Source organism: Schistocerca nitens, chromosome 1 (genome assembly GCF_023898315.1).
Source record: "Schistocerca nitens isolate TAMUIC-IGC-003100 chromosome 1, iqSchNite1.1, whole genome shotgun sequence".
Taxonomy (NCBI): Eukaryota; Metazoa; Arthropoda; class Insecta; order Orthoptera; family Acrididae; genus Schistocerca; species Schistocerca nitens.
The window spans coordinates 902487305-902506693 of NC_064614.1; the positions used below are offsets into that span (position 1 = coordinate 902487305).

The 19389-nt window shown below is 38.1% G+C and overlaps 1 protein-coding gene across 1 annotated transcript in view; it reads left to right on the top strand.

Annotated features, from left to right (window-relative positions):
* The window catches only part of LOC126192273 (dihydrolipoyllysine-residue succinyltransferase component of 2-oxoglutarate dehydrogenase complex, mitochondrial), a 77589-nt gene that overhangs the window by 13810 nt on the left and 44390 nt on the right, over window positions 1-19389 (top strand). Inside the window, exons 4-5 of the mRNA XM_049932591.1 lie at window positions 13784-13858; window positions 13977-14032. Of these exons, the coding sequence (XP_049788548.1) occupies window positions 13784-13858; window positions 13977-14032 (131 nt within the window). The remainder of the gene's footprint in view (window positions 1-13783; window positions 13859-13976; window positions 14033-19389) is intronic.

Genomic DNA, 19389 nt, shown 5'->3' on the forward strand with positions numbered 1-19389 from the left:
GATGATTTGTAGTAGCATTAGAAAATTTCTGTTCTGCATTTAACTTTGTAAAAAGTAGAGACTGGCATGTAAAGTTACAAAGATAGGATTTTCCAGACAGAATGAAACTGTCTGGCAGTTCAGGATTAGACCTTGGGCCTTTTAATGAGGCATCCTTAGTTGCTTCGTAAAACTGCTTCATGTTTCAAATACGAACACTGACAGATTTAAACTTTTTTTCTGAAATGTGCTGAGCTAACTTATGATCTCTGCTACCATGAACTGTGTTAGTCACACTAAAGAGTACATGTATCAGTTAAACATGCTCTTGAAATAGATATGCTAGCTTAGTCAGGTACTTGGTACTCGCTTGTCTTTAGAGGTCCCTGTGTGTTGTTACTTAAAATTTTATCAAATACTGACCTAACCAACCCTGTTGTTTTTGCTGATTCCGCTGCAGTAGCCATCATTGTTGTTGCTGTTTGGGACATGGCTCCGTGACAGTGGAGTCATTACTCCACATTCTCAAATACTTAGTGTTCTTAACAAGTAAACCTCACAGTAAAAACAGTGGGAACTCCAAGTTGGAATCTCAACAGTATAAGGAAAAAGATAGATTGCTACTCACTGTGAAGATGACAACTCACCATAAAGATGATGTGTTGAGTTGCAGACAGGTACAATGAAAAGGCTTATGATTTAGCTCTTGGCCTTTTCCTTCTTCAGAAAAGTACACACTCATTCATTCACACATGCAAGCACACCTCTCACCTTTATGACTGCCATCTCTGACAGCTCGGACTGGAGTGTCATCTTTACGATTGAGGATTGAATAACAATATGAAAAATAGGTAACTACTTACCAGATAGAGGACGCATTTTTATTTAAATTCTACTTTCATAAAGAAGTTTGTTACTGATTTCCTTAAAATTCTGCTTACTGCAAATTATGAAACTACTTATGTGGCGGTGCGGAATTCCCCATGGACATACAGAACTTGTAAAGATTGTTGTAAATAAAGTATTAATTTTTCTCTGAAGAACTTTGCACCATTATGTTGAACTTTAATACTGTTCAGCAGTACTCTGCTAAATGTTCACAGCAGAATCCAAGTTAACACTAAATATCTGTGGCAATGTAAATCGAGTACTTTGTTTTAAGAAGCATTAACGAACAGAATTTTGATACCAAGTGTATTTCCTTGTAGTTGTAGCCTGCTTGTACGTAAATATATTGCTTGCTGCTTCTTTTAGTCGTTACCTCTCCTTGCCTATTACACCTCTGCCACATTGCCTAAAATACTGGGCTCTATTTTTTAGGTGGTGAAGGATTTAAATTACCATCTAATATCCAGATCTAAGTTTCTTGTAGTTTTCTGAAAATGCTTAAGGGAATAGACCTTTGAGAAAGGTACTTCACCTTTCTTTCTGTAGATTTTCCAATCCAAGCTTGTACACCATATCTAATGACCTTGCTGTCAACAGGAAGTTAATAATGAATCTTCCTTTCTTTCTCTTATGCATAGCAAGATCTATTCCTCTTTCTTAAGATGTGGGTAGTCATCATCTTTCCCCTTCTTTGGTTGGAAACATGCAATAGAGCTCTTTGTGGCGAGTAGTCTTTTTCAGTTCTCACCCCTGTAAGTTGGCTGTGTTCTGATTTTTCATCTTTACGATGAGTAGCAATCTATCTTTTTCCTTGTCTTTTTGATAAGACATACCACAAAGTCAACTTGATATTAAAATTATAAAAATGTAAAGAGCACATAAAACTGAACAGCTAGGAAATAGAAGACAACTAAATCTCAACTGCTGTAGCACAGCTTGAGTTGCAAACTATTATTTTGTAGCAGCTTTGGGAGGAGCTTTAACAGAGGCAAAAATTTTACATATGCGTGACTGTTAGGCAATCCCTGCCAGAAATAGAGGGAAGTCCCCATCTAATCTTTGGGCCACATTATGATTATCGAGGCTCTGCACATTGGCAATTCCTCTTACTCTGGAGAAGGAAACTTTGTATCAACGGGCGATGTCCAATGTGGAGGAAAGTTAGCAGGCCCTCAGTGACTGGAAGGAGTGACATCATGACTGGATTGTCAATCTCATACAACAACTTGTTTTGCCCTCACTTCCAGCACCTTCTCCCATTGACACATGAATTGTTATTCAACGGTGATGGTGATGTATGCATGGATACTTAATAATTTGCTACTGTAGGTATCGAAAAGACCTCCTTGACTGTTTTATGTCTTGAATTTTCGCACGCTTTATTACCCACTAGGATATCGGCCCCCTCCTTAGATTGTGCAATTGAAAGAGATTGGTCTGAATCGACGGGACTTGTTTTGCTGCCATTTGTGCACATTGGATGACTTGCAGTATACTGAAGAAATCTGAGCATGCGAGGAATTTCTTAGCTCAAATACATATTGCCTGCTACAAAATTTTCGCGATGGCATGTATACATCCACATTATTAACATAAAATTCATTCAGGGTGTAGATCTTGAGGATTTCATTGGGGCAAAGCACAGAGCAGCCAAGATTATCTCTCATCTTAGACCCATAAATGTATGTGGGTATACTATAATGATATTGGCATAAGATATTATCAAGTTATAATTTAAATGTGTAATGTAGAGTACTGTATTCTATATTACATATAGAATCACAATGCGGTTTTTTAGCATTAGTGGTGGTAGATGACTCAGTCTTGTATAAGGAATGATACTTGTTCCACAAAATCATGTCTCGTGTTTTCCATTTTTGTTGTTGCTTGTGGGTGCTTATAGAAATTAGAGTTACTTTGTTACAGTGTAGTGGTATTTCAAAACAATGCTTTTTTGCATGAATAAAAGTGTAAAAAAGTAAATAATGAAGTAGTTATCACTAACACACGAAATGTGATGTAAATTTATGTGTATGCCACTCTCACTCTGCTGAAGTTCAAAATGTTTTAGATCTGTAAAGTTAGGTTAAGAAATTATTGGCTATGTAAGTAATCAGGGCAGATAATAACTGATCTCAGAAAATTGTTGTAGATGACTTATAATTAATGTTTTTATTTTGAAGGTATTTTGTAGACCCGTAGCAGCAGTTTAATAAATGGAAATTTAAAGTATTTGCAATGAAACGTAAATACAAGTAGTTTGACAGTCACCAGTAATGACTGAATATCTCTTACAAAAATGTTCTGTAGGTTTGAATATCAGTAACTAGACATCACCTTAAGTTTTTAACTGCAAAGTAAGTCCTTAAACTGCTCTGTTAACTACACACTTGTTGATGAATGAGACTGTCATGCGGTGGCTCAGTGGTTGTGTCCTGGAAAGCAGTCCAGAGGATTATAGATTCGATCCCGCAATCGTGTTCGAAACTTTCTGGCAATGTTTGTTAACATCCAAAATGCTAAGTTGTTTATTTGAGGACTCAGAGTAAAACAAAATTGTGCGGCAGTTGTTATAGCTGCAGCATTTGACTTGCACAGTGTAGTTGTCAGTGCATCGGACAAGGAATTTTAAGCATGTGACACTATTTGTTAGGAGAAGAGTCTATGAAGAAATTCCAGTACCAATAGAAAATTAAGGGAACAGGAGCTACAATGTAATCAGGGTGGTATTTTACAACAACTACAACATTGGAATTTATTTACGAAGCATCACTTTGAAAGAATGATTTTCTTTTTCATTTCTTTTAGTTACATTTCTTTAATTTCACTATCTACTTTCATTGTTATCATTCTTAATTCATGTTCCCCAAGGCATCAATGTACGTTTATGTTCACACTTTAAGAACATTTTCTTTTCTTTTGTTTTTGGAGTGCTGTTCTGACACTGAAGTTTCTATAACAGAATCATGATTTGCCTGTTGCACTCCTGCCTGTAATTAGAGGTTCTTTTATAGTTCAAAATACAAGATATATTACTATCAGTTAACTTGCACCATCATTCTTAGCAACTCAGTGTACACTCTGCCCTTCATCTTCATTTCCTTTGTCATCTATGAGCCAAACAATATTTTCATTTGAAGGTAGAGTCATCTACACATTTACTGATAATGTGTGTGAACTGCAACCTTCAGTGTTATTTAAATCTGTATTAGAATAAGAAATGAACAAGAATGTAATGAAAAATGTTATAAACTACCTTTTACATAGAAAATTCATTTCAAAAAAACTTACCTAAGCTCTTTAAAATTATACAAATCACCAGGAATAAATTATTACTTCAGGCCTGCAATTAACTTCTGCCAATTTTCCATAACAGTAGTCCTGACAAAATTTACTCTTCCAGCTTTGAGTTTTTCAACCTTAAAAGGTTTTGACACTGTTTTTACTCCATTTTTACACAGCACATATAATTACAAGGAGACAAAATGTAATCAGAATGAAATTTTCACTCTGTAGCGGAGTGTGCACTGATTTGAAACTTCACAGAAGTTTGGAAGGTAGGAGACGAGGTACTGGTGGAAGTAAAATTGTGAGGATGAGTCGTGAGTCGTGCTTGGGTAGCTTAGTTGGTAGAGCACTTGCCCGCAAAAGACAAAGATCCCGAGTTCGAGTCTTGGTACGGCACACAGTTTTAATCTGCCAGGAAGTTTCAAATTGGCGTACACTCTGCTGCAGAGTGAAAATTTCATTCTGGAGACATCCCCCCGGCTGTGGCTAAACCATGTCCCCACAATATCCTTTCTTCCAATAGTACTAGTCCTGCAAGTTTCGCAGAACTTTCTTCCAAGCCTTTCTTTTCCTCTGTTTTGATGATGGTCGATTAATATTGGTAATCGAAGTGTGATGATAATTATTTCAATAGCTGATTTTAGCTGTGCTGCCACTGCATTTTTTGCTAATTTTTATCCATACTGAACCTCTTTTGATGGATCCAAGTTAAGTGTTGTACAATAGAGTAGAGTCCAGAACACAGTTCAGTTTCTGAGCTAAGGTCAAAAATGACTTCCAGCCTGCAATGCTATACAGTTGACTCTAAGAAGACATTTAACAAGGGGGCTGTGAGAGTAGCTAAATTGCATTCATAACAAAATCCCCGGACTTATTCATAACTAAGTCCCTGAATTTACTACCCTCCAGGAAAGCTGTCACAGTCAAATTATACATACAACCAGGAACTGAATGAAACCTGATGTAGAAAGTGCTGAAATATTTAAGGAAGTGTTTAATGTATATTTGAAGGTCATGTTGGGATGTTGGGTCCCATAGAAGGGGGAGTGTCCTTTGGAGTTGACAAAATATTGGGGGGGGGGGGTGGTATTGTTGTCGTCATCGTGTTCTGTCCAAGGACTGGTGTGAGTTAAACACAAATATTCAAAATACAACTATATTATCCTACTTGACTACTGGTATAAGTTCTGTACAGATCAAGTTTACTGTGAATTTATGATTGATAAACCAGGAGGATATTTAGTCTCTGTCTGTTCACACACACACACACACACACACACACACACACACACACACACACATACACACACAGATGCGCTCGGGAAAGCTGATATGTTCCTTAGAAGGAATCACAAAGAACTAGTTAGCTTGTGACGATAATTCCTAAGTCCAGTTATCACTTGCTCTTACTGGTTCAGGGTCGAAGTCCAGTTGGTCATATAATGAGAGGGATCACAGAGCACAGTTAACCTTCCAGCTCCACAAAGGAATACCAATCTCGGAGAACTAATCCCACATGAACACTAATCCCCCTGAAGGTGGCAGGGGTAAAATACAGGGAGCGAAAGGCTATTTACAATTTGTACAGAAACCAGATGGCAGTTATAAGAGTCGAGGGACACGAAAGGGAAGCAGTGGTTGGGAAGGGAGTGAGACAGGGTTGTAGCCTCTCCCTGATGTTATTCAATCTGTATATTGAGCAAGCAGTAAAGGAAACAAAAGAAAAATTCGGAGTAGGTATTAAAATCCATGGAGAAGAAATAAAAACTTTGAGGTTCGCCGATGACATTGTAATTCTGTCAGAGACAGCAAAGGACTTGGAAGAGCAGTTGAATGGAATGGATAGCGTCTTGAAAGGAGGATATAAGATGAACATCAACAAAAGCAAAACGAGGATAATGGAATGTAGTCAAATTAAATCGGGTGATGCTGAGGGGATTAGATTAGGAAATGAGACACTTAAAGTAGTAAAGGAGTTTTGCTATTTAGGGAGCAAAATAACTGATGATGGTCGAAGTAGAGAGGATATAAAATGTAGACTGGCAATGGCAAGGAAATCGTTTCTGAAGAAGAGAAATTTGTTAACATCAAGTATAGATTTAAGTGTCAGGAAGTCATTTCTGAAAGTATTTGTATGGAGTGTAGCCATGTATGGAAGTGAAACATGGACGATAACCAGTTTGGACAAGAAGAGAACAGAAGCTTTCGAAATGTGGTGCTACAGAAGAATGCTGAAGATAAGGTGGGTAGATCACATAACTAATGAGGAGGTATTGAATAGGATTGGGGAGAAGAGAAGTTTGTGGCACAACTTGACAAGAAGAAGGGATCGGTTGGTAGGACATGTTTTGAGGCATCAAGGGATCACAAATTTAGCATTGGAGGGCAGCGTGGAGGGTAAAAATCGTAGAGGGAGACCAAGAGATCAATACACTAAGCAGATTCAGAAGGATGTAGGTTGCAGTAGGTACTGGGAGATGAAGAAGCTTGCACAGGATAGAGTAGCATGGAGAGCTGCATCAAACCAGTCTCAGGACTGAAGACCACAACAACAACATGAACACAAGTTGGAACAGACTAAGTCCCTTCGCTGATGTTCGTCTGCTTGTAGTGGCTGCGGTGCCACATCCTTGAGGTTGGGCTGTTGCTGGAACTACATTGTGTAGATCTTGGAGGTTGCTCCGCATCGGAACTGCTTGCAGTGGCTCATTGATCTGAACTGATGGAGAGTAGCCAGGCACCCCCCTAAATATACTCCTGGCAGAGTAATATCTGTGTGCTCCTGATTGTGGTGCTGTTGTCTGAGATGTGCGCACCACTGATCTTGAGGCTGATGGCTCTCATGGTGAAGCTAGTGCTGCATTTTCTGTGGTGCTGGCGTAAGTTCTACTTCAAAATAGACTGACATGTTTTGAATACAGTCTAGCAGCACAGGCAACTGCTCATTCATGTCAGTGATGCGGGTAGCTGTGGTCGTAAGTGAAGGATGCATAAAATATGATCTAATACTTAAATTTACATTAGATGTTAAGAAATTCCTCTTTTCAGAAATACTTTCCTTGCTATTGTCAATCTGCATTTTATATCTTCCCTACTTTGGTCATTACCAGATATTTTTCTGCCCAAATAACAAAATTGATCTACTACTTCTAGTCTCTCATTTCTTAATCTACTTCCCTCAGCAACACCTGATTTATTTAGACTACATTCTGTTACCCATGTTTTATTGTTGTTCATATTCATATTATAATCTGTTTTCAAGACAGTATCCATTCTCTTCAACAGCCCTGCCAATTACTTAGTGACCTCTGAGCAATTACAATATCATTAGCAAGCCTAAAAGTTTTTATTTCTTCTTTCTGAACTTTAGTGCTGTATCCAAATTTATCCTTTAGTTTCTTCACAGCTCGCTCAATATACAGATTGAATAACATCAGAAGTAAATTACAACCCTATCTCACGCCCGTCCTGCATTTCTCCAGAACCAAAACTGGTTTTCCCCAGTTTTTCTACCACTTTTTCCATTCTTCTGTAAACAATTTGAGTCACAGTTTTGCAAACATGACTTATTAAAATGATGGTTCAATAGTATTCACATCTATCAGAACCTTTGGAATTGGAATCCTTACATTTTTTCTGAAATCTGAAGGTATTTCATCTGTGTCATATATCTTGCACATGAAGTGAAATAATTTTGCCATGGCTGGCTCTCTCGAGGATCCCAATAATTCTGAGGGTATGTTGTGTGCTCCAGGGGCGTTGCTTCCATTTAGGTCTTTCAGTACTCTGTCAAAGTCTTCATGCTGTATGGTATCTTCCGTTCATATTCACTTAATTCTTCTTCTGTTTGTATAATATTGTCTTCAAGTTTGATCCCATTATATGGACTATTCCTCCCATCTTTCATATTTCCCTTCTTTGTTTAGTACTGGTTTACCATCAGAGCTCTAGATATTCATACAGTTGCTTTTCTTTTCTCATAGGTCTCTTTAATTTTCCTATAGGTAGCACCTAGCTTTTCCTTAGGTATGCGTGCTTCTACAGCCTAACATTTTTCCTCTATTCATTTCTGCACAGCCATTTTGCACTTTCTATCTTTCTCAATTTTTAAACATCAGGCCTTGTCTTTTTACCTGTGTGATTATCTGCTGCCCTCACTATTTAATATGTTAAAAAAAAAACATTCTTTTTCTATTGTATTCCTTTCTTCTGTTTTAGTCCAGTGTTACCTAATACTCCTTGTGCAACTCTTTACAACCTCTGGCTCCTTCAGTTTATTCAGCTTGCATCTACTTAACTTCCTACTGTTTTACAGTTCCTTCATTGGCAGTCTTCAATTAATAGCCAATAACCGATAGTCAGTTGACATCAGGCCCTGGAAATGTCAGTTTAAAATCTGGTTTCGAAATTGTTTTACAATTGTATAATCAATCCAAAACATTCCAGTGTCACCGGGTCTTCTTCACATGTACAACTTTGTTTCATGATTGGGTATCAGCAAAAATTAAATTATGCTCTGTGCTGCATTTTACCGGGTGGCTTCCTCTTCATTCCCCCCCCCCCCCCCCAATGTTCTGCTATTTTTCTGTTTCTTCCTTTTCCTGCTTTGAATTCCAGTAATCCATCATAATTAAATGTTCATCCCCTTTAACAGCCTGAATAATTTCATTTATCTCATGATAGATTCCTGTCTTCATCACCTGCAGAGCTAATTAACATCATATGTCAACACCTGTTTGCAGCTAGGGTGTCCATTTAATTATCATTTCGTTCTAGCAAATCTGCATGGTCAGCAACGGTAACTGTTCTGTCAGGAACAGATACTACCGTCATATATAGTTAAAATATGGTTTCCCGGCCATTGACCTTCTTGTGCGAACGCACACGCTATGCCTGAACTTGTATGGGACTTGGTAGATTAATCTGCCATGAGTAATGAGTATGATGGCCAAACATCTATTAGGCGCACTACGAATGTAGTGGTGTGGACATATTGGGAATGTGGGTCTCACGGGGAGCGTGCAAGGGGTAAGTCCCTGAAGGTGCACTATCCTCTGTGCCCTCGGTGGTTCAGATGGATAGAGCGTCTGCCATGTAAGCAGGAGATCCCGGGTTCGAGTCGCAGTCGGGGCACACATTTTCAAATGTCCCCAATAAAGTATATCAACACCTGTTTGCAGCTAGGGTGTCCATTTATCATTTCATTCTAGCAAAGCTACATGGTCATCAACAGTAACTGTTCTTTCGGGAACAGATACTACCGTCATATATAATTAACATATTAAGTTGCCCTACTGTGACGGGTGTTGTATTTGTATCTGTCGTGGCTATCCCACGATCCCAGTTGGAATAAAAGAAGGCATTTTCAGACACATGCTTTAATGCAAAACCTGTATTTAGAATATTTCCTTTTATTTGCGTTTACAAATAGCCATATAAACTCTGTTGTGTACAATATGTAACTTCACATTGCATCATATCATCCTTTTTGGTTCTGTAACTGATGCCTGAACACACGTGTAAAAGTAGCCTGCAAAATTTTAATTTCTGCTTTACAAAGATTTTTGAGGATGGGCCAGTCCTTTACCGTAGAAACAGTAGCTGACGTGTATGGCTTACAATATGTGCTAAACTTCCATGTATTTATACGAGTGTGTGTATTATTATCTTCTCAATAAGTCCTTGTTCCTCAAAGAACTTCTTTTTCACAGCATTTTCTCTGCACAAACATGTACATGTAAACATATGTTACAGTTTTGTTAATAAGAACATGCTTGTTAGCAATAAACTTAAATGTGTGCTCTGTGTTATAGTGGGAGAGTAAAGGAAAGTTCTTCATGTACATATCAAATAAACCTTCATTGTCTAAATTCTGTCCTCCATTAACACAGAAGGCCAAATATATGTTTTGAAGCAATAGCATGACACCTACAATAAATTCATCTCCTCGGGCACCAGTGCACTGTTGTCGTCGTCATCATCATCCATCAATCATCATCATCATCATCATCATCATCATCTGAAATAAGGCATAGATTTGGTATCTTGGTTTCGCTATGCATGTCTGAAGTATCCACCTCCGGCTGTATATGAGAACAATGAACAATGTGGCAATTAGCATGTACAACATTAAGTGTAGAAAGCAGTCTCTCATAACCAATTTTCTTTTCATTGGGAACAAATGTAATCAAACCCCTATTCATAAATGTTAGGCCAGATGTATTTTTAACATTCACTGTAACAGACCTACCTACAACGATTCACTTCAGTGTAGACGTGTCTCAGACACTTATGTTAAATCCAAACTCCAAACAAAATGGCATATACATGTCTTGTTGATGGAACACTACTTTCTCAAAGAAAGTACTCCTACCAATATTGTTTCTTCATAACCTGACAGGATTGAAAGGCCACATAGTACCAATCAACTACCTACCCCAACCAATTGCTGTACAATAGATCACACGGAAAAAGATTGTTCACCTTTTGATATGTAGATTTAAATGTCTTAAAGTATCCGCTCAAATTATAATTTTGTGTGTGTGTGTGTGGGGGGGGGGGGTGTTTATGTAGGTGCGAGCACATAACACCTCCACGTATCTTCTGGACTCATTTCAGCAACTTGATACACGCTGGAAAGAATCACTGTGGGGTAAGAACCAACCACCTGTTAAAAGGTTGGGGGTAGAGGTGGAGAAACAGTGTAGCCATCCAATATTTGAGAATGAGAGCACTTAAAGATTTGCGAAGTTTACACTACTTTCAAACCTTTATGAAACTTTTTCTTGCTGACAATCCCCACAGAATGGCAAAGGGAAAAAGTTTATCATGTACTACATTTGTGCTGTTAATGCACTCAGCCAAGTGAAGCATAATGTTTTATTTTATGATGCATTTACTACTAACTCTGTTTGTCACACATTTTGCAGACAATATTCACATATACCACTGAATGTACCAGAAAAATTACGTCGTTGTACGACAATTAGTTCAGGAGATTTGATGTTATAAACACTGAATGTTGAAAAATTACTGCATCATGCAATACTTTTAAATTTATCACTAATTATAATCACAACACTTTTTGCAGACGGTATTCACATATGCTGCTGAATCTACCTACAAAAATATTTCATTGTACAACACATAGTTTAGGAGATATGACATCAAATACTGAGATGCGAGAAAAACTGCCACATTATGCATGACGTTTTAATTTATTACTTCTTTACTCTCAATTCAATTCACAACACATTTCACTGACAATACACACATATAACACTGGATATACATGTTCAATTACATAAGTGTACAGCACATAGTTCAGAAGATACAGTGTCATAAACATTGAACTGCATAAAAATGAAAATGCAGTGCAAAATTTGCTAGACGTAGAGGTGAAATATGTGTACAAATACATGTGAAGTATATTAAATATGTGTGAAATATATTTGACATGTGAGTATGCATGCAAAGCCACAAGTAAAAAGCTCATCTTGAAACTTTTGGAATGATTTCTGTCAAATTTTGTACACATACTAATTACAATCTGGAAAGAAGTACCATAGGGGTAGGAACTCCCAGCCTCCTATTGGGGTGAGTGTGATAACATGGAGAGAGAAGAGAGGATGAGGAGATGGACAATCAATAAGGGAGGAGGAGGAGATAGGCAAAGAGTGGAGGAGATGGACAAGAGGGGGGAGGGGGAAATGGATAGAGAGAGAGAAGAGGAGGCGATGGACAGAGAAAGGAAAGACTAAGTAATCAACAGAGATGGGGGGAGGAAGGGAGAGGCACAGACATGGGAAGGAGGAGATGCTGGACAGACAGACAGACGAGGAGGAGGAAATGGACAGAGAAGGGGAAGAGGAGGAGATGGATAGAGAGAGGGGAGAGGAAGAGATGGACAAAAAAAGGGAAATGGGAGGGGAAAAGAAGAGAGAAAAGGGGAGAAGGAGATGGACGGAGAGAGGGAGGAGGAACACACAGACAGAGGGGAGAGGAGCACATGAACAGAGAGGAGAGGAGAGCAGCACATCACATGGACAGTGGGGAGAGGAGCACATGGACAGAGTGGGGGAGAAGGAGCAGATTGACAGAGAGAGGGGGGGAGGGGGCCATGGACAGAGAGAGTGGGGAGGAGGTGATAGAGAGAGGAGGAGTAGGTGATGGACACAGAGAGAGGGGGTAGGTGAGAGAGTGGGGGAGGTGGAGATGGATGAGGGAGGGGGAGGAGGAGATGGACAGAGAGAGGAGGAAGGAGAGAAGATAGACTAAGCACATATCTGGACAATTCCATGTACTCAGTTAGTGTATAAATTGGTCCTGTTTGAATTCGCCACTGAAATGTAATGTGTGGCTAGGGCCTCCCGTCAGGTAGACCGATTGCGTGGTGCAAGTCTTTTTAGTTGACGCCACTTTGGTGACTTGTGTGTCGATGGGGATGAGATGATGATGTTGATGATGGATGATGACGATGATGAAGACAACACAATACCCAGCCCATGAGCGGAGAAAATCTGTGACCTAGCTGGGAAAAGAACGTGGGCTCCCTTACATGGCATTCCGTCGTGCTGACCACTCAGCTATTGAGGCGAACAATTTGACACTAAAAATGGATTGATATAATCCATTGTCTTCAAGCAACTGTTCCACTAATGCTGGCGCACATTTTACAACTATGGTGAAATGACATAATGAGCCGAAGGTGATTCGGGCAAGGAGGCTCTGTACTGCAACCTCCAAGATTACCTGCTCTGAACTCCATGTATTTCTGTATTTGGGCCACCTTAAATGTATAGTGTGTGCCACGATGGTTAACACATTTGAAGAATTGGAGCAGAGACTTTTCATTGCTTGTCAAGTATTTGTGTTCATTCAGAACACCAGCAATTCTACCAAAGTATCGCTTATAACTTTTCTTAATGTTGTATGGTACTGTTACCTTTTCACAACTGGGATGAAGTTTACACATAATCAAGTCTGTGGTGGCTGGTAGAAACCAAATCACAATTATCTTTCAAACGATTCATTTGCAGACCAATTTTTACTGACACTCTTTTGCTTCTGTTATCATGTACTTTCAGCTATATGTGTTTATGCCATTAGTTGTGATACACCCTCTGTTCATTGTTTTGGATTACCCACTGCAGAAAGATATCATTTTGTTACTTCTTCATGTGCTTAAAATCTTTCTTCTCCTTCTCATTGGAGAGCTGTGTGAGGTTTGCTCACAATGGCTTCTTGACATGTGTTATGTCAAATGAAAGTATTTTGAACTGCCTTTATTTTATATACTGTGGTAGTGTAGAGTTCCTGTTTGTCTTAATTCTGTGGGCGTGCACTGAAGTCATTGTGATCTACAAACACCTTTTTGCTTAAAGTGAATGCCGACTGATTTGGCTCAAATTTTATATTCTGTACTTTAAATCAAGAAGGATGTCAATTTTCCAGTACAATTTGAACTGATTTTGAAACCCCACTGTGTAATTTTTGTGTGTTATGACAAGTGTTTCATCGGAAGACTTAAAGGGTTAAAATATACAACTGTTGTTTGATTTTTCAGAAAGAAATTTAGTTTTTCTGTGCTGTGCTAAATCTTTCAGCATCTGTATTTTTATTTTTGTAGGTGAGGAAGTGAAGATCGTCAATGTACCACCATTTGCAGAATCTGTTTCGGAAGGAGATGTGAGGTGGGAGAAAGGTAATTTGTTTGCTGTTCTTGTATGTGAATTTATCTTTTAACAAGAAATACCATGCATGTAAATTTCAGTAAAATTGTCAGAATATAAAATCTTCTAAATTTATATTGTTAATTCTAGCTGTTGGAGATGCTGTTTCAGAAGATGAAGTAGTTTTGGAAATAGAAACTGATAAGGTATGTGATATGTTTTTGTGGTTGGACACAAATGGCTACCTTTACATTCATAAGGTTAATTTCTACCTTGTTTAAAGCTATGCAAACATAGAAACAACATCCAAGAGTGTACTGCAGAAGTAACTTTCAGATAACAACTCAATTCTTATTGCCATGGCTGAAAAATTTTTGCTTGTTCCTGAGTCTTAGAGGTGGGAAACTATGTTAGTCTGTTAGCAGTGTGCTGGCTAATGAAAAGTTTGATGATCTCAGTTTGCTTACTCTGTTTTGTAAGTGCTGGCTGTAACAGCAGCAGTAGCAGCAGTAGCAGTAGTAGTTTGTGACGTTCGCCTGCTTTATTTCTTTGTTGATAGTCCTCGGTGCCGACATACGGCATTGTTAACGGGCTTAAAAATGAGGGATGGAAGTTCAACATTGACTTCTGTAAATGATGTAGCTGACAGTTGCACAGTTGTGTTTCACAGTTCTTTACTTTCTTTCACTGTTCACAACCCCTCAATATTACAATGTTAATATGGCCATTTCATTATTAGTTAACTTTTGATAAGGCTCATTAATAGTTTGCAGGCAAATGTTAAAAAACCTAACCTCACAGTTCTTGCAGAATAATACGGTACATGTGGCACTATTGAACAGACTCTGTCATTGTTTTATCATAAGGCGTATTGATCTTACACTAATTCAACTGCATTATTGTTGCTCTAACTGATACAGATTTCCCCTCTGAAAATCAACCATGGACTGACTGTCTCGGGACCAAAAATCGAGACTTTATATATTTCACAATAATAGATTCTGAAACTATACACTGTTCAATGTTTAATTTACAGAAATTACAATTCAAACAATACTTATTCAATTAACTGAATATATAGAAAAATTCCTCCTGTGAAACAGTTACTTCTACCACAAAGGTTAGGCCAAATTATTTGTTTAAATAATAAAATTAACAGATATATTTACGCAAACCATACTTTTGACAAACCTCATAATTACTTTGGTATTAAATAAGGGCTGGCTTTGCTAACATGTTTTTGAATAGAGCCAAATAAATACTTGACGAATGCTAGTTGTTATTCTTCCAAATGTTTATAATTAGTACAGAATCCATATTTGTTTATAAGTCAACAATAGAATAGAAGTCACAAAACAATTACTGATTTCACCTTATAAAAAAAATATTAACTAGGAATAGTCGAAATAAATTAGGAAATTGATTAAATACACAAAACCGGGCACAAAATTAGATCTGGTGCTATATTCTTTAAGACTGAAGGCCAAACTTTCTCTTTTATGAACATGCAGATTATACTCATGTATGTTAATGGTAATTAGGTGAAAATGAAAATAAAATGAATTTAAGGAGGCAGATGGCAAAATGAGAGGAAGTAAAGAGATCCCAGCTTGCTTCGTCAGAAGTTGACGCAAAACTCTATTTATGACTATCCTCTATTTCATTTAGGAGTAGTGGACAGTCTGCAGTCCTAAACACTGCGCCATTGGTGTAATATCCCTGGTTTGAGCATTAGACTTTTGATGAATATCATTGACATTTGAAGCTTCAGTTCCATTGACTGATTTTTGTTGTTCATGAAATGTGGTTGAGGTTTCTTCTAGTTAACTCAGACTATCGTACGTGGAAGGTGCCAAGACTTCGACTCATATGCAATAGCAAATCCTGTGCTCTGCCAGGCATCAAAACCTGGAATTCAGTGCATTAACAACAGACGAATGAGATTAACCATGCACACAGTGGGTCCACTGCCAACACATTACATTACATTTTAAAGAAACTCGAGAAATGGAAATCCTATTTCCTTAAACGGGTTTTTTTCCTATATAAGAGTTTTTTAGCCATATCACAAATGCACATTACTTGGCACTAGCAAATAATAAAATATATATTAGTGCCGCACACTTGTCCTTAACTCAGTAGGCATTCATTTTAAAGTCACATGTAAAGTCACCATTGGGGCTTTCAATTTAAGGACAGCATCCAGAATGAAGAAGTAATTGTTTATCCTTCAATATTATCCTTTATATCCCAATAACAGAGATCAAGAGGTAATTTGGTTTTTCCAGCCAGCATAATCTACTGACAAGAGTTTCATCTCGGTAGTATTCAAACCTCAAAATGAAAAAAAAGAAAAGTGTTGGAACAAATTCTGGAAATTTCCAGAATAAAAGAATCGACTTTGGAAGGAGCAAGAAAGGAAAGGGAGAGGGAGAGAGAGAGAGAGAGATGAATGTTTCAAAACATTTTATTTTATTTTACTTCTCCTTCTTCTCTGCGGATGGATCACTTAGGACCACTCGTAATCAACATTTGTTGGCATTCCTTTTCACCCAGTATTCCTTCATACTCAATTAATGGACTAGTTTTCATTGCACAGACCATGTATGTCGGTTAGTTTTTCTCTCTTCTTCCTCAAAACCCTGTGTGTTTCTGATTTTTCTGATTTCATTTCTGTCATGTAGATTTGGAGACCCTAATTCTCTCAGGTCTTCTTCTGTCTGTTTGTACCAGTTCGGTCTTGTAGTTTTGTTCTTTAAAAATGTACAGATTTTTTACGGTAACCTGTTTGAGTCCATTCTTTCTAAATGCCCCATGAATTGGATTCTTCTCATGCGCATTGTGTCTGTTATTTTGGAGATATTTTTATATATTTCTGCATTGGGTTTTGGATAATGCACACCATCTTTAGTTCTTGGTCCTAGGATTTTCCTCGTTATTTTACGTTCTTTCACTTCTAATTCCCCTTTGTGTTCTGTGTTGAAGACTTAGTGTCTCAGATGTGTAGAGAGCTTCGGGTTTAATTACTGTTGTGAAGTGTTGTATTTTGCATTTCCATGAGAGACTCTTTTTGTTGTAAACGTTTTTTGTTAACTGAAATGACCTTGCAATTCTAACAGAAACCTTCCTGATAGACAGCTGGCAACATAAAGATTTCTATAATTATCACCTAATGGCAAAGAAGGGAGAAAGAGGACGACCCATGGGAGGAATATCTATCCTACTGAAACCCTGGATGACGCCCACCAAAAAAATCATAAAACAAGAAAATAGTATGCTAATAGAAGCGGCAAACATAAATATAAATAAAACATAAATATAATTGCAGCCTATTTTAAACCGCTCACAAATGCTGTAGAAATAATTGACGAAATAGTCACACTCATCAAACAATGCAACAGCAAACCCGTCATTATTGCAGGCGATCTCAACTGCAGAATAGACACAGAAAACTATAAAACAAAACTAGTCGTTGAAACCCTAGAAGAAGATGGTTTCACCCTACTTAACGATAGACAGATACCTACATACATATGCCACAATGGGAAGAGCACCATTGATATCGCATTAACAAGAGGAGACATAGAAGGAAGTATTCAACCAATATGGCATGACTCCATTACTCCTATACGAAAGCACATTCCAATGAAGATAAAAATAAATATCGTCACGTCACCGCCAGCAAGAAAGACCCACCAAATCACACAAAGAAAAATTGATATAGAAAAATTAACAAACCAGCAAGAACAATTAACGCAAATAGAAACTTTCATAGAGGAAGGAGACCTTGAAAAAGCAACAGACCAAATAGAGGACATCCTAAAAAATTCAGTGATACAAACAATCCCCAAAACAAGGACGGCCAAAAGATGGTTCGATGCTGAATGCTACAGCAAAAGGAACACTGTTCTAAGAACCCTCCACAGACTAAGAAACCAGCATGACGAGGAAGCACACAAACTGTACGCAGAAGACAGAAGAATCTACAAAAAATTAATAGAAGAGAAGAAAAAAGAATACATAGAAAGAGAGGCAAAAAGAGAAGCGGATGAAGCAGAGAAAGACCCATACATAGCAGTAAGACCAAGAAAAATGGCTCATACACCAAATATAGACCTGAAGGAATGGGAAGACCACTTCAGTAAGATACTGAACAAACGAGGACTCAAAACACCCCCAAAGAAAGAGAAACAACATCAAACTAAGGAAAAAGACAATACATGGGAACCCCTAAATGAAGATGACGTGAAAGAAGTAATAAAAGCACTGAAGAACAAGAAAGCAGCAGGACCTGATAATATATATAATGAACATATAAAAGATGCAAAAGAGGCCCTCCAACACATATGGACCAAACTGTTTAACAAATGCCTGGAACTTGGAAGAATTCCGACACAATGGAGACACTCGACATTAAAAGTTCTCTACAAAGGTAGAGGAGACCCAATGGACCCAAACAAGTACAGAGGTATAGCACTGGAAAATACTCAATTCAAGACGTTTTCAAAGATAATAACACAAAAAATCCAAGCCTCTGTGGACAGTCATCTCCCAGAACGACAAATGGGTTTCAGATCTGGAAGATCAACACTTACGGCAGTCGGGCTTCTTCTAAACAACATCCATGATGCGCTACAAAAGAAACAAATGTTCTACACAGTGTTCATAGACTTTACCAAAGCCTTTGACCTATTGGAAAGAGAGCTCATAGTCCGTAAACTGGAAAACACAATGGGAGAAGATAGCGTATGGGCAAGAATAGTCAAGTCAATCCTCGAATACAACTTAGTTACAATATCAGACAACCTCTCTTTTTCGAACCCCATTCTGCAATCAAATGGAGTCTTACAGGGTGACCCAATGAGCCCTTTGCTGTACATTCTTGCCACTGAAGAAGTACTCCGAATTGGAGAAAATGAAGAAGATGTGTATGTATATGCATACGCTGACGACATAGCCGTAGGATCAACAGATATACAGAAGCTGCAGAGAATCATTGAGAAAATAGACAGATGGTGCAGTGAACACAAACTACACATAAACATAACAAAGACAGAAATGGTAATTTTCAGAAAAGGAGGCAAAACACCCAAGAATGCGGAAATCAGTATCAGAGGACAAAAAATAAAAATCTCATCAGACTTTAAATACCTAGGAGTGACATTGCAACCAACAGCCAAATGCTTCACAAAACATACAACAGAACGCGCAGCCCAAGCAATAATAGCAATACAGGACATCAAAAACATCCGCCTACTCAGTCTAGAAACAGCCATGAAATTATTCAACACAAAAATCTTACCAATCCTGGCCTATGGGATGGAGGTTATATGGGACCACCTGACAGAAAAAAATCTGGAAACACTAGAAAAGGTAAAATCGACCTATCTAAAAAGAGCACTAGGTCTCTCAAAGACAACAAGATCTAGACTAGTGTACCTGCTAGCGAGAGAGACATTCCTAATTGAAGACATCAGACTTCAATATATGATGCCACACACCAGGACTTCCAGAAAGCAACTGAAGATCATGGAGGACAAACGAGAAAAAATATGGCCGGAGT